Source organism: Lipotes vexillifer, unplaced genomic scaffold (genome assembly GCF_000442215.2).
Source record: "Lipotes vexillifer unplaced genomic scaffold, Lipotes_vexillifer_v1.1 scaffold408, whole genome shotgun sequence".
Taxonomy (NCBI): domain Eukaryota; kingdom Metazoa; phylum Chordata; class Mammalia; order Artiodactyla; family Lipotidae; genus Lipotes; species Lipotes vexillifer.
The window spans coordinates 1,863,515-1,879,467 of NW_006787469.1; the positions used below are offsets into that span (position 1 = coordinate 1,863,515).

Genomic DNA, 15,953 nt, shown 5'->3' on the forward strand with positions numbered 1-15,953 from the left:
GGAAATAAACTTGCTAGGAAAGGCTTCAGGTCAAGTGAGTACAGTCGTCTTGTGCAATTGCCAGTGGAATGAATGAGAATGTCGTCACTCACAGAAAGCCTAGTTTAAGTAGCATAAACAGTGTCCTGCACGAAGCACTAGAGATCTGAATGATAACCAGAAGAAAAACAGTGTTTTGTGCCAAAATGCTAGCGGATTCCCAGACCTACTAGAGTCAAGGTCAAGGGTTGAAAGGAAACTAGGTTTTCATTTTTGCTTTAGTGAGACTACTTTTAAGGAAACCGAACACAGGGTCCATAGGCTTATGTTCCTTGCTTACACCTGCAGGCACACTGGAGTGGTAGCTTAAAGCTACCATGTTCGTTTCAGTTGTCCAAATTCTCTGATGCTTTGATTGTATTCATCTTACTGGCATGTAAAGGAAGTTAACTAGAGTTAAGGGTTCAAAAGAGAGGCTCTGCTATTTCTAAGAGATAACTGGGTTATAGGCTTTAAGGCCTGGCTTTTCCATTTAATGTTAACTTTGTCAAGTGTCGAAGGACTTTGGGTCAACCTGTTAATTGCTTTGGGGGTACTTTGAACTGGAAGATACCGTTTTGTGTACAAGAGCAATATGTATATGGCCTCATATCTGACTTAAAACAGGTGAAAGCAGTGGGTGAAGGTATATTGTTAGAAAATAAGGGGAAAACCCAGGTGTAAAGCAGGCCTGAATAGTAGTTGGAATAGAGGAATAGAAGCCAGCAGGTTTGGAAACCACAGAGTCCCCGGCAGAAGATGAGTACAGGTGTTAAAAGAAGCAAGATAACACCTTATTTCTTCTTTCTCCCTTTTTCATTTTGACTCCTAAGTTCCCAGTACAGAAGGAGAAGGCTTATTGCTGGCGCTGTGGGAATCTCTTGTGGCTTTTCCTGTTCTTTGAAAGAAAAATGGACCTTGTTTAAATAGCAGGAAGTGTCTGAGTTCTCTTTGCATCGATAAAAAGCACCAGCCTCACTGGCTGTTTACTGTGAGAACCAACCAGCTCCTCACTGACCCCATTGTGCTCAGTAGACTGGCTGGGCAGGGCAGTGGGGGGTGGAGGGGTCACTGGAACCTGTATTTTATCTCTTTTTCCTCTATACTTTTACATTTTCTGTTTCCCTGGGAAGGGTTGGTTTTATTATATTCCTTGAGAGACTGACCAAAATCTTCTGGATTTCACACCTTGAATGTCTCTCTGTGTTTCACCAAGAGAAGTGTGTACAATCCCTTCAAAAGTCTCCTCTCCTTGGAAAAAGGAGATATTATTTTATCTGTTACCCTAATTTTACTGCCATTGGATACATTCATTTTGTCAGTGACCAGGATCTTATACTGTGGTCAGTAAGAGCTTGTATCTAAGTGAAAATACTGTAAGATTGTACTGTAGGATTGTAGGAAAGATTGCAAGAAAGTAGCGTAGGTCTTTTCATTTCAACATTTTTTGAGCTTCTTTTTGAAAGAAGGGGCTGGGCACAGGTTTGACTTGGCATGGCAGAGTCAGCCTAATTTCTAGGGAATTGTGCTCTTATTGGCTCTATGCCCTGCTTAGCAACAGGTGGTGCTCTTGTCCAGTGCAACTTTGGTAGCTCCTGAAAATTGGGTAATGGATGCCAGGCCCAGAAGGCAACAGTGTGCAGTGAAAGAAAACTGTTTTTTTCTGCTTAAGTGTTTTAAGGCTGTTGCTGATGTCACTTTCTTCTTGGACCTTTTCCTTCAGGCAAATCCTAAGAAATTCAATCCATCCACTTCCACCTCCCCCACCTAAACAATAACAAGCTAACAACAGGTGCGACTTCTTCTTTTAGGTGCATCAGAGTTCTCTTCTAAGTGTACATCTTCATCTCTGAGTTTTCCTAATCCTAGCATCAGTTTTTTCTGCTTGCAAAGTAAAGTAGATGTGGGAAGCAGGAAGGCATGAAAACCATTAAATCATGATTTTGAGATGAATTGAAGCTTCTGAATATTCAGACACAAGACAGATTTGTATATGCTTAAATATTTGTGTTGAGGGACTATATACGAATGGAAAGAGGAGATAAGCAGGCTGCAGAAATCTGATGTGCTTAGCTTGCCCACTCTCACTCAGTGACTGAAAAATATATGGGTTTCTTTTTTTCACTTTCCTGTGCTTTTAATGAGAAAAAAAGAAACTTACTGTCTGAAGCTGATTGGTACCTCTTTAGGGAATGTTTAGGAGCTATCAAAATTGAGGGACCTCAGGGAACCCAATTAAAGGAGAAGGGTAATTGGCAAGAAGAAATCCTTGAAGTTGTTACGAAAGCATTGCTGCCTGATCAGACTGGGAATTTATATCGGCCCCCTTGTCTGGTGCCAGCAAGAGGGCTTAGCAATCGGTTCTGTCCCAGCTGCAGTCATTTGATTGCGTTGGTAAGGAGACCAACAAGGAGAGTATTTCAATAATCTAAACAGGACCAAACAAAGAGGCTGAACAAAGGTGTATGCCACAGTGTCAGGGAGGGGGTGGTGGAGGAAGAAATGTGGCCTGGCAATGTTCCGAAGGTGGGAAAAGGCAGGCTGCAGTGCAGAGGAGTAAACATCCAGGACCTGTAGCTTTGTAGCAGAAACAGAGTGGCTGATGATTTGTTGTGGTGCTGTCAGCACATCTGTTCTCATTCGCTTTATACAATTAATTGTGCACTTGGCAGATAGTGGCGAGAACAGAGAAATGACAGTTGAAAACTTTTGGATTGCTCTCAACAGTCAGCTTCTGTAGTTCAGAGGAAAAACCACAGGTTCAAACCCAAAACTAAAGGTAGACAGTATGTTTTTCTTAACAGTTTTCTTTTTTTACTTTTAGTAGTTAGCTGTGTATGTGAGCTCTCTAGCCTTTCTGTCTCTCTTTTTGCATCCCACAGCCACTTGCAAACATACTATTACATCTCCCAGCCCCTTAAGTTTCATCTCTTCCCCTCCTAGTAGCAGCAATTGTTTAGGGTATGTTTATGGACCAGTCTGCAAACAGGAAACTCTACTTCCTGAAATGTGATGGGAGTTCAATGATACTGAATGGATAAGATGAAAATTTGTGAGTTAAGTGTTCTCTAAAGATCTTTGGCTGAAATGCCTTTTTTTTTTTAATGGGAAGAGGAAGGAGGAAGCACAAATTAGTGAGTGAAAGCAGCTTCCATTTCACAGAAACCCAAAGTCAGTCTTTCTGAAAAGCTGAATAAGCCCTAGTGTCTTTATTAAATTTCAACTTAGGATAATGACATTTACCAGCCAACCTATTTGAAATCATCCAAGAGAGGGAGGGTTTTTTTTAAATTTTGTTTTTGGTTTTGGTTTTTAGTGCATTTCTTGGTGTTCAAGTGTCTTTAGTGGCAGGCAAGAGCAGCCCTTGTTTCTCTACATTCTTATGCCTTTGGGAGGTAAACCATGTAGCCACAGGACTAGTAGAAACAGATACCTAGAGATAAGATGAACAAAGGAAAAACAGATTTCTCAGGTCACTTACAGCAGGTTTGGCATGGATATTACTCTTAGATGTCCACATTATACCTGCTGTCTCTTGAATAAAAATGTGGAGCAGGGGGGAAAAAAAATGTGGAGCAGGGAAACTTTCAGATGCCTTAGCAGCAGATGTCTGATTGGGAACTGTCAGTTGGGAGGGGACCTACACCTCCCTACTTCAGGATATTTCTTCCCAGAGCACTACTGGATATGATTTAACAGTGCTTTGCATTCTTCTCTAGAGTACTTTCCTGCTCTCATGATGACAAGCGTCCTGGTTGCAGTAATTTTGGCTGCATACAGCTTTGCAGTGAGTGATTTTGCTGCTTCAATTAAATATAATTTCCTGCTTCCCCCCTTTTCTTCTCCCTAGGCAAGGAGAGCCTCATCACTGACAGTGGAAAGCTGTATGCCCTTGATGTCCTGTTGACTCGGCTCAAGTCTCAAGGACATAGGGTCCTTATCTACTCCCAGATGACCAGGATGATAGACCTGCTGGAGGTAGGAGAAAGAACCTTGGGGACTAGGGCACTTTGACGTTTAAATTGCAGGAATCATAGATGTACGACTAATGTCAGTCCTGCTTAATGGGAACCCAAAACTTGTCTTCATGATTTGACCATCTATATGGGGAGGAGAAGCAACTCCTGGCGGATATGAAAGTGTGCAAAGGACTTCTTCCTCCTTCCTTGTATCAGTGAAATAGAATCCCCCTCCTCCCTTCCTTTACTAGTGAAGAAATTCCCGAATTTTAAAGCAGATCAGATCCTAGCAATTTCTTGAAAAGTCCTCTGAAATTCTGTATGGAAAACAAGATTTAGGATTAGTTCTTATTAGAGAGCAGCTATTCATCCTGAGTTAGTGTAGTGGGTCTCAACCTGACTACATTTTGCAGTCTTTTGGGGGAGCTTTAGAAAATACTGATGTCCCATCCTCAGAGATACTTATGTAAGAAGTATGGAATGAGGCCTAGGCATTAGGATAAAAAGCTCCCAAGGTGATTCTAATATATAACCAAAGTTGACAACCATTGGGTTATGGTGAAAGATACAGCTCTGTCTTACTATGCAGGGCAGATTTTGTTTCTTTTATTACTTCTGAGTTGACATTCTCTCTGCTTTCTTGTTGTTGAAGTAGTGGCTTATTATTTGAGGGAAAGAAAGTCATGGACATATAAACAGGAGTGAAAGTGAGGACAAATAATCACAGACCACTAGAGTAAGTTTTTCCTGCAAGAAAGTTGGAAAGCCATCTGTTGAGAGGCTAAAGCATCTGGATGTCAGTAGTGTATAAATATTCTCATGTTTTTTGGTGTGTTTTACATATTTAATAAGCCTTTAAATTTTAACCCTGCTACTCCAGGGACTAGTTGGTAATAAATAAGTGGAAATTGGACCATGATTATCCCTATCTAGGAATAAGGGAGTAGAGATTCTATCAGTGCAGAAGGAATGAAGGGTAGCAGTAGGGGAGAATTTTAGGTTCTTCAGAAGCCAAGGCTGGCTCACTGAATTTTGCAGTGAGTTTATCTAAATTCGGTGGCAGGCTCTTAAATAATCAGGCAACTTCTTTTAGCAAGAGACATAACAAATAATATTTGAGGTCAATTTAATCACTGTGTTTCATGTTTAATAAAAAGTGTTTAGCCTCTGGAATGCTGTCAACAGGCAGAAGTTTCTGCCTTTTTGTATTGTGAATAGGTCATCTATTTCTAAATGATGGAAAAAATCCTTATAAGTGACTGTGAGTCACCGTGATTAAGCCGTTGTGTTTGATGTTAATCTTGACTATGTTAAAGGTCCTAACAGCAATAATCGAAAATAAAAGGACTGCCTGCATCCTTAATATTCTGTTCAGGGACTTCCCTGGTAGCAGAGTGGTTAAGAATCTGCCTGCCAATGCAGGGGGCTTGGGTTTGAGCCCTGGTCCAGGAAGATCCCACATACTGCAGAGCAGCTAAGTCTGTGCACCACAACTACTGAGCCTGTGCTCTAAAGCCCATGAGCCACAACTACTGAGCCCATGCACTGCAACAACTGAAGCCTGTGCACCTAGAGTCCGTGCTCCACAACAAGAAGCCACCTCAATGAGAAGCCCACGCACCACAATGAAGAGTGGCCCCTGCTCGCCGCAACTAGAGAAAGCCTGAGCAGCAACGAAGACACAATGCAGCCAAAAAACAAATTTTGTTCAAACTAAATGATGTCAGCCGCCAAAACAATATGAGTAACTTTCTTTCAGTGGGACTCTTTTTAGATAAAGTGCACTTGCCTTTTCCTGAAGAGTCAGGAAAGTATAGATGAAATAGTAATCTTTCACTGATAAGAATTATAGAAAAGGTAGTATAATATGCTAAGGATTTTGTAAGGGAGTTAATAATCTTTTTTTTTCCCAAGGCTATATATCCATATATTATAGGGTCTTAAAAGCTGATTCACATTATAAGGGAAGTTCCAAGGAAAAGGGGGTGAGCCACCAAAAAATCAGCTAGCTCTGGTAGATGAAGGCAAGTGTGGGTAGGTTAAGTGACACAGTCCTGCATCTTAGTCCCTTATTCTGTATATTGCACACTTTTAGGTACTCATAAGAATCACTAAGATAAGTAATTCAAAGTATGATAATGAGTTTTGTTCAGTATGAGTGCTGTGAACACTACCCACCAGGGTCACTTCCTGTCTGTCTATAATCCAGCAGGATTTTTAGAGGGGATGTGGGTAGGCTTAGCAATGAAGGCAGCTTGAGAATCTTCTTTAAATGTAGTTGCATTGCTCTATGGGGAATTCTAAATTAGGGAAAAGCAGATTCAAAGCCTGAATTTCACAACTGCTAACATTCCTTAGCCATGTGTGTAACATGCTTCTAGGATGTTGAAGCCAGAATATGTTGCAACTGTTTGTACTGAAAAATTAAAATGAAACTGTTGTCTAGTTTCCTTACTACTATACTATTCTTTTTCCTTCAACATTAAATTTTAAAGTTTCTTTTTTTCAGTCTATTTATGTGTTTTAATATTATTTACTCAAATGAACCACGTTTTGTATTCCAAGAGTTTAGTCCTCCAAATATATATATATATATATATACATATATATATATATATATATTTTTTTTTTGGCGGTACACGGGCCTCTCACTGCTGTGGCCTCTCCCGTTGCGGACCACAGGCTCCGGACGCGCAGGCTCAGCGGCCATGGCTCACAGGCCCAGCTGCTCCGCGGCATGTGGGATCCTCCCAGACCGGGGCACGAACCCGCATCCCCTGCATCGGCAGGCGGACTCCCAACCACTGCACCACCAGGGAAGCCCCTCCAAATATATTTTGTGGGCATAGAATTACAGTGCCCACAATGTTTAATATTTGTCTAATCATTTATAGAAATGTAAATGTATTGTGGATTTTAGGACAGTGCAGGATTAGGTCTACTTTTCATTATCTTTTCGAAGAGTATTATGGGTTTTTCAGTCACTTTCATGATGGAAGCTTTCATTGTAAACATTCATTAGAGCCATGTTCCACTTTAAAACATGACCTAGTATTAATTTTAAAAAATACCTTGACCCTTGGCCTTGCTTCTTCATTCTCAGAGTGTTGTGGTTTTTGTTTGCTTGTTTGTTTTTTTAGATTAAAAAAAAATGTTTTCAGTATTCTCTTTTTCCCTTGACATCTTGTACCCTGTATATCAAAGATGGAAGAAGGGGCTTCCCTGGTGGCGCAGTGGTTGAGAGTCCGCCTGCCGATGCAGGGGACGCGGGTTCATGCCCCGGTCCGGGAGGATCCCACGTGCCGCGGAGCGGCTGGGCCCCTGAGCCATGGCCGCTGGGCCTGCGCGTCCGGAGCCTGTGCTCCGCGACGGGAGAGGCCACAGCAGTGAGAGGCCCGCTTACCGCAAAAAAAAAAAAAAAGATGGAAGAAAAACTTGCAATAGAGCAGGAATTTGAGCTCACATGGGGCTGTTGAAGCTCTGCTGTGTAGCTGTGGAGCATGTCAGCATCTCTTTTATCTAACAGCCTTCTTGGGTTTTTTTTGTTCTGTGCCTTAGCCTTGGCTATGTGTTTTTCTGTTTCTGTGACTCAGAAGAACTAAAAGATAGTAAAAATTCACACACTTTTGTATGGCCAGGATTCCATTTTGTGAAAAATACTAGTTCTAAGCACTTTGTATTTGCTCAGTATTTTCTAAAGTGATTGATAGCCTCCTTCTCTTGGGCAAAAATCTGACTTTAATTTAAATTTCAAGTGAATATATCAGATCTTCTTCCAAATAGAATTCTATATTCAGAAATATTTCATCTTGTCCCATGGTATCCAAATAGTATTTCCAGATAGGGGATTTAAAAAGGGGACTACTTAATTTCCAAGGCCAGGAATTTTTAGTGTGCCATGGGTAGAAGTCAAGGACATAAATAAGGGAGGATATCACAGGTCACTAAGTTATGTTATCAGTTTATTTTTATTTCCTGAGTCACATACAGGGTCTTGCCTGATGGGGGTACTATGGACACAGACATAGCCCCTATGCCTTTGGGATGGTGGCATCCAACTGGATGTCAGACAAAACTTTTCCCACCACCACCATTTTACCCTATAGTTTGGGATACTCCCCATCCCTCCCCATAGTTTAGTAGTTGCAGAGAGCTTTTAACTCACTACAGATGACTTACATTATCTCTGAGTCATCTCTTTTGAGATTCATTCCTATTGCATCAAGCAACTGAGTCTGTAGTTCAAGGAAATAAGCCTCAGTATTTTCTATGCGATACAGAAATACTTGGAAAGGGTCAGCCAACTGGTGCTGTATGTGTGATTGTTAAGTACTGAAACCCAGACAAATCTTGCACTACACCAATATATGAAAATAATGCAACACAGAATTAAATACAGATAATCCATAGCTAATGATGATATTTGAGACACTGGGTTGTGTAACTTGCCTAGTCAGCAAGTACCTCACTGGGGAAGGATTCATCCCAAACAGACATTCTATCATTTATGGGCTGGCTTTTCTCAGAACTCCAAGTAACCTTTGGGAGCTGTGATTCTGAACATACAGGGAAACTGAGTATTTTAAAACTGCTCCGTGGAATGAAAAGCAAATTGGGGTCACTGTTAACTAGCATTTTCATTAGGTCTTAGAAGTAATAGAAAGAAATGTGTTTGCTTACAACCACACTATATTTATTCTGTTTAGTTCATTTCTTTTTCATGCCAACTATGAGCGAGGCACTGTGCTAGGCAGAAGTAAATACCAGTTAAATGTGGTCTTTGACTTTAAGAGATGAATCTAGTGAAGGATTTATGTATGTATGTTTATATATGTCTCACACAAATAACTGTCAAGTGTACCCTGATACTAATGCCAAAAATAAAGCATAAAGAGAGCTGAAGATAGCAAGAGGGATGATACATTTATTTCCAACTGGGTCACTTCGGGAAGGCTTCACATATGGTGACATATGAACTGAACTTAAATAGAATTTCAACGATGAGGAAAAAGGGCATTTCCAGACTAAGGAAACCAGATGTAAAAAGGCACAGACGTGGGAAGGTACAAGACATTGGGCAGTGGGGAGTAGTTTAGCATAACTGAAGCATATGGTATAGAAGAAAGGGGAATAACAAGTAGGGTGAAGGCAGATTATGGTGGGCCCATGAATGCTTTGTGATTGCTCCAGAGGGCTCTATATTAGATAAGGGAAGGATAACTATCATATTTCACTTGGTGCAATTTGCTTGGACAAAAGAGAAGTTGTAATAGACGTTGAGGGGAGCCTCACTTTTTGCCGGTGATATACACCAAAGATGGAAAGGGGCATGTCCAGGAAAATAAAGTTACACTAGGTCTGCAGGTTTGTGGATCATACTGAGTCTTCCCCTCAGATTTTTCTGTGACAGTGAAATTGGGATAAAATGAACATCAGAGACAACTTTGAAATAGAGAAGAAGTCTCAGAGTGGAAGGTTTGCGTTAGGGATATATAAACATTTGCCTTTATTTTTTCAAGTGCCCAGTTACCCTTTTTTTATGATGATCATGGATGGGGGTTATAGTCATAATATATTAAGAACCTTGTGGGGCTTCTCCCTCCCCTTTTTTTTCCCGCTAGTGGTAGTGAGCTTCTGTTCTGTCTGGGAAGCAGTAGGTGGAGGGGTTAAGCTAAAGGCTCTGGATCTAGTCTACTTGAGTTCCCATCCTAGCTCCATGCCTACTGCCTGTGTCACTTTAGAGACCTTGCTTAACATCTATAAGATATGGGAGTGACAATAATAACACCTACCTGAAAGGCTATAGTGAGGATTAGATAAGCAAAACCAGGTAAAATACACAGAATAGTGATTGTCACTTAGTAAATGTTCAGTAAATGCTAGTCGTCATCGTTATCACTACTACAAGGTGAACCTAGACCCTTTGTTTTACGCCCCTGGGTGTGTGAATGTTTGCTTTTATTTAGTATACTTTATTTTATTTTATTTTTTTTTTTTTTTTTTTTTGCGGTACGCGGGCCTCTCACTGTTGTGGCCTCTCCCGTTGCCGAGCACAGGCTCCGGATGCACAGGCTCAGCGGCCATGGCTCACGGGCCCAGCCGCTCTGCGGCATGTGAGGTCTTCCCAGACCGGGGCACGAATCCATGTCCCCTGCACCGGCAGGCGGACTCTCAACCACTGTGCCACCAGGGAAGCCCATCTAGTATACTTTAAAGGATTGAGAGGCACTTGCTGAAACTATTTTGAGTTATGCTAATAGCTCTGTTCACATGCTACTGCTCAAAAAGTAGGACTTAGGGATGTGTTCCAGAACTGACCTGTCTTCTCAGTTTGTATTCTAAGACAGTGGTTTTTCAACTGATGGGGTTGGGTACAGGACAGGAGACCTAGGTGTAGACATTAAACAGGTGGGGCCTGGACTCCCTACCCTTCTTTGTTAGCTAGAATAGTAATTTTTTTAAAAATCTATTTTATATTAGAGGGATTCCATATAAGAGTTTTCTTGAAAAAAGTGTTCCAGTGCTTTAGAAATAGCATAAGGGTATGTTCTATAACAGTGTAAATGTACTTACAAGTCACACCTCTTAAATGCAGATTTTGATTTACTAGATATGGGGTGTGCCCCTCAGTTCTGCATTTCTAACAAACTTCATGTGTTGCTCATCTGAGAGCCATGCTGAGATAGCATGATTCTAAGGGACCCTGCCCTGCCTTTCCTCTGGAGTGGTTGTTCTTAGCTCTAGAAATAGGGTATCTATTGCAGTCATCTTTGGAGCTTTTTAAAAATAAACCGATCTAGGCCCTAACCCAGACCTACAGAGTCAGAATTCCTGGGGTGGGACCCAGGAATTTTAATCCCGGCTGAAAATCACTACTCAGATGCCAAGAGTACATCTTGTCCATAACCCCTTTGGCTTCTTCAATAATTTTTTAAAATAGTATCTACTAGAACTGTATAGGTCTAAAGACTTCCTAAATGTTAAAAGCCATAATCTTTATTTTATTAGTTCAAGCAGAATTAGAGCTTACTTTGGTTAGTGGTTATTGATCCACTTGAGAATACTGGTGTTCACATTTATTTAATTAAGGGAGGATACTAAATTATGAGACTTCTGGGAGGGGAAGGTCTACATTTGGTTTCTCTTTTTTCTTCACTGCTTTAAGTGGAAAGGAATTCTTGGTTTACAAGGTTCCAAGAAATTTAATCATACTGATGGATCATTTTCTGAGCTTTTCCTAGATAACCCAAGTAGACTTGGGTTAGAAATGCCCTTGGTTTCTACAGAGTGCCAAGTGTCAGGAAGAACTGGGTAACGGTTGGCCTTTCTGTACCATAAGCCCTTCTTAATGCACAGGAATGCTAACATGACACGGTTCCTACAAAACACAGTAAAGTCATCCAGTAAGCAGTAGTCATCCAGCAGTGGTCCTCAGGCATGGGAGTGAATTACAGACTATTGGGGGATGAATGAGAATGCTGTGCCATCCTTGAAAGACATTTAAGGGACTTCAGTGGTGGCGCAATGGTTAAGAATCCACCTGCCAGTGCAGGGGACATGGGTTCGAGCCCTGGTCCAGGAAGATCCCACATGCTGTGGAGCAATTAAGCACATGCAGCACAACTACTGAGACTGCGCTCTAGAGTCCGCGACCCTAGAGCCTGTGCTCCACAGCAAGAGAAGCCACTGCAATGAAAGGCCTGCCCGCGCACCGCAACTAGAGAAACCCTGTGCGCAGCAAAGAAGACCCAGCACAGTCATAAATAAATAAATAAATAAATAAATAAATAAAGTTTGTTTAAAAAATAAATAAATAAAAATAAAAGACACTTAACTGCAAAACTCAGCAAATAGTTACTAATTAACCAGTCTCGGCTACTGGCTTTGAAAAGGATATATTAAGCAAGACTCTTAAGATGGATATTAGAAAGCCATTAGAAAACCTTTTGATATAGAGATTGTTAAGTGGGGATAGATTTTTTTAAATAGATTTTTAAACTAACTTTTCAAAAGTACTATGACTACTATCAAATCATTTGTTGTTAGAATTTGTCTTTTTATTTTAAAAAAATAGAATTAAATTTTATGTTAAATCATTAGGTGTTTTTAGGATCATAGGAGAACTGAACTAAGAATGGAACAGTTCTTGAAATTAACAATTTGAAAAAATAAGGCTTTTCTTTCCAGATGAGCATTTGATTAAATTACCTATCTTTCCCAAATAGCCTAGAGTTCTAGAGAGCTGTCTAGGATAGCTTTGGTGTAGCCAGAATTTGTGAATGAAAGAAATACTGAATTGCCTTTTTAGCTCAGTCTTTATCTTATAGATGTTTTTCTGTATTGTCAGGATATAGCTATTCCTCTGTTCTGCTTTTAACTGCTGTTTCCATGTCCATTTACTTGTTGTTTTGAAGCTATTTACTGAAATAGGATCTAAACTCAACTAAGCCTTCTGAAATCCCACTATTCCCCTGGGTGAGAGAGCAAAGGCTTAAAGCAGCAAATGAGAAAGATTCACTTCCGTTGCCTCAGTAACAGGTTGTCTATGATCAGTGTTGGTTTGATTATGGCCTAGGATTAATATCTCTAATGTTGTTCTGACCTTGATATATAAATGATATGAACAGCAAGATCTACAAGAAGGTTCATTCATCAGTCCTGTCACTAAAGTTGGAAGTTCTGGTTCATAAGGCAAAAGAGTGCAGTGCCTATGCAGGAAACCCACCTTTTGGTTAAAGTTCAAATCTGTGGACTGTCTCTCTATAATCTAGGTATTTTGTTGTTCTGGATGGCAACATCTCCTGATTGGATTAGCTGCCCAGGTATAGTGAGCCTCTAAAGACCATCATCATGCTGTCATGTTTCATCTTCTTTCCTGAATTCCTCATCTAAACACCCCCTACTCTTCTGCCATTAACCCATTCCCATTATAGGGCTCTACCACTAAATGTGAAGCTTGCTTTGACTGAATATTTTCTGCCCCGCCCCCCCGTGATTACCAAAGCCCTTAAAGAACCACCTGGAGACAGAAGGAAATAGTGAAAAAAGGAAGAAAAAGAAATATATATATATATATATACACACACACACACACATACATACATACATACATACATACACACACACATATATATTTCATATATATATATCAACTTACTCTAAGAGTGCTGCCACATACACTGTACCAGTCATTCCAAACTGTAACCTTCTGTGCTGAAGTACCCAGCCAGGTATAAGAGGTCCATAATGAGAATACTACAGTGAAAGAACATTCAACCACAGAAAATTAATAGAAACGTCTCCCAAATGTAGAAATTATTAGTCTTTTTCAATAGGAAAAAGGTTTCTTTGAACTGAAAAAACTGCTTCATGGTGTTTCTTATAAATAGGCAGCTGTATTAGCTTTTTATTTTTTGGTTGCCTTGGGTCTTCGTTGCTGCGCGTGGGCTTTCTCTGGTTGCAGCGAGCGGGGGCTACTCTTCATTGCAGTGCACGGGCTTCTCATTGCGGTGGCTTCTCTTGTGGAGCACGGGCTCTAGGCATGTGGGTTCAGTAGTTGTGGCACACAGGCTTAGTTGCTCTGTGGCATGTGGGATCTTCCAGGACTGGGGCTAGAACCCGTATCCCCTGCACTGGCAGACAGATTCTTAACCACTGCGCCACCAGGGAAGTCCCTGTATTAGGTTTTGGTAACAGTCCCTCTGCAAGTGGACTTTTTGAAACATAATCCATATAATCGGGGTAAAGAAAGGAAATCAGTGCTCATTTGGACATATCTGTAAGAGGAATTGCAGCTTCCAAGAATGGAGATACATACCCTCTATTGCATCTCTTGAAATCTCTTCTCCATTCTTAAAAGTTTTAATTCCTCTTAACAGCTAATGCCAAGAACATTCTCTGCCATGGAAAGTTACCTTGTCTTCTGTTCATTCTGATGCTTAGGCCTCCCTTAACAGTGATGTGTGCTGTGCTGGGAGAAGGGAGCTTAGGTTGTAAATTCAAGGACTTTGGTCAGCAAGAATTTGCTGGAGAGAAACCCATTGGGGTGGGTGTTGCTGAAAGAAAACTGGCTATTCCATCGCCATGAGGGACATCTGGTTAGTGACTGAAAAGCCATTTTGGTTTACATATTTCGTTTTGTTTAGTTTGTTTTTTTACAAAACCTACAGAAATCTGCAGGAATAAGATTAGTTTCTAAGTTGAAATTGAGAGTTCTTGTAATCTTCAGGGTACCCTCTATTTTCGCACACTGACAATAAACTCATTTACGAATCAAATTCCTGTACTTCTGAGATTGCTTTCTCCTCATTCTGGATAGAATGACTTGCCCCCGATATGGATGAGGTGGGTAGATGCTTGTGGAAACTAGAATGCAGTAATTTGCATCAAACTTATTATATCTTTTTACTCTGATTGGCAGGAATATGTGGTTTACAGGAAGCATACCTACATGAGGCTTGATGGCTCATCCAAGATCTCAGAGAGGCGGGACATGGTTGCTGATTTTCAGACCAGGTAATGTTAATAGGAATTACAAAAATGGTCATTTGATTTTCCTGTAGTTGAGATGGTGAGTTAAAAGAAATACCAACACATCTCAGATTGTTAAACAATCATGATATAATTTCTGCTATTTTATGAGGTAGCTAGATCTGCTTATAGTGGTTTAGATTTGTGTGTCTGTGAAAGAGAGAGGAAATGAATAGTTGGTAATTTTAGTGCCAAATCAGTGCCTGTTTTTTTGGGCAATAAAAGAAATGATTTCTGAGTATGAACCAGGATCCCTCTTATGTGAATAATATATACATAGAAAAAAGTCCACAAGGCTATATTCCTAAATGTTAACAATGGCTATCTCTGGGTATTGACTTACAGATGATTTTCTTTTTGTTTTTGCTTACCTATTTCATTTTGTATAAGTTTAAAGAAAAGAAAAATACTTGCTTTTTCCTGCTTCCCCTCTAATATTGTAGTAGTACAGTGCAGTATGACAAATTGCAGTAGTGTGCAATCTGTTCATCTGCCAGCTCTTAGTTATAGTACTTCTTCCACCTGATAATGAGCCTATGAAATTTCAAATACTGCCTGCTGGATGCTGATGGCCTACAGAGCCATAATTATCCCAAGTGCAGGTTCTCATTGTAATAAGCAGGGTCTGCTTACTGCTCTCTCCAAGGAGAAAGCTGGCCTCTGCTAGTGACAGGTCTCCTGAACTCCACCCTTAATTTTCCTTAGACCTGGAGAACTAAGGAATAGAGTAGATCTTAATGTTCTGTAAGTCAGAACAATTCTGAATTTTTGGTCTTTAATTGTGTAGTCTGTTAATATTTAACTTTGGAATTCTTGGGTAGAAAATTAAGCACATAGCCGTTTGTATTTAGGTTGCAATTTTTAGTTTCTTTCATTTCAGTTTTAAAGCATGTTTTACGTCAGCATAAAACAAATCCGTAGTTCAACATAGAATATCCTCTGATTGAGAATTTTTGTTATTGCACGGTCCTTTATAACACAGTATGGGGAAGGAGATACATCCTGATGTTTTGGTTTACAGTATATACTCAGACCAATAACTCCTAGGTTGAAACTACTTCTGCGTTCAGGTGCCTGTTTGACCAACAATGGAGGGGAAGAGCTGCTTTGGACCCATTTTAGTTTGTTACCTGAAGCAGGTGGTAGATGACCTAACTTAGCTTCTTACCTAGCAGAAGCTTTCGACTGATTCTTAAATTGATTATTTGAGTGAGACATGTGTAATCATAGTAGTGCCTCCTAGCACTCCATACTGTGTGCACCTCTCCCCACCCCCAAAAAAGTTTACCAGCTGATCTTTATCTTTCCTTGATTTTGAAATCAAATGACATACATTTCACTATGTCCTTATCTAGTCCAACCTTCAGAGCTCCAAATAACAAGAATCTTACATACAAGATCTATAGACTATGTTTCCCCCAGGGTGCCTATGTTTTCTCCAGGAAT

At 40.4% G+C, this 15,953-nt stretch overlaps 1 protein-coding gene across 1 annotated transcript in view; it reads left to right on the forward strand.

The window, feature by feature from the left end:
• INO80 (INO80 complex ATPase subunit) overlaps positions 1 to 15,953 on the forward strand; it is a 102,556-nt gene that overhangs the window by 61,887 nt on the left and 24,716 nt on the right. The window contains exons 26-27 of the mRNA XM_007460159.1: positions 3,869 to 3,996; positions 14,398 to 14,492. Coding sequence (XP_007460221.1) covers positions 3,869 to 3,996; positions 14,398 to 14,492 — 223 coding nt within the window. The remainder of the gene's footprint in view (positions 1 to 3,868; positions 3,997 to 14,397; positions 14,493 to 15,953) is intronic.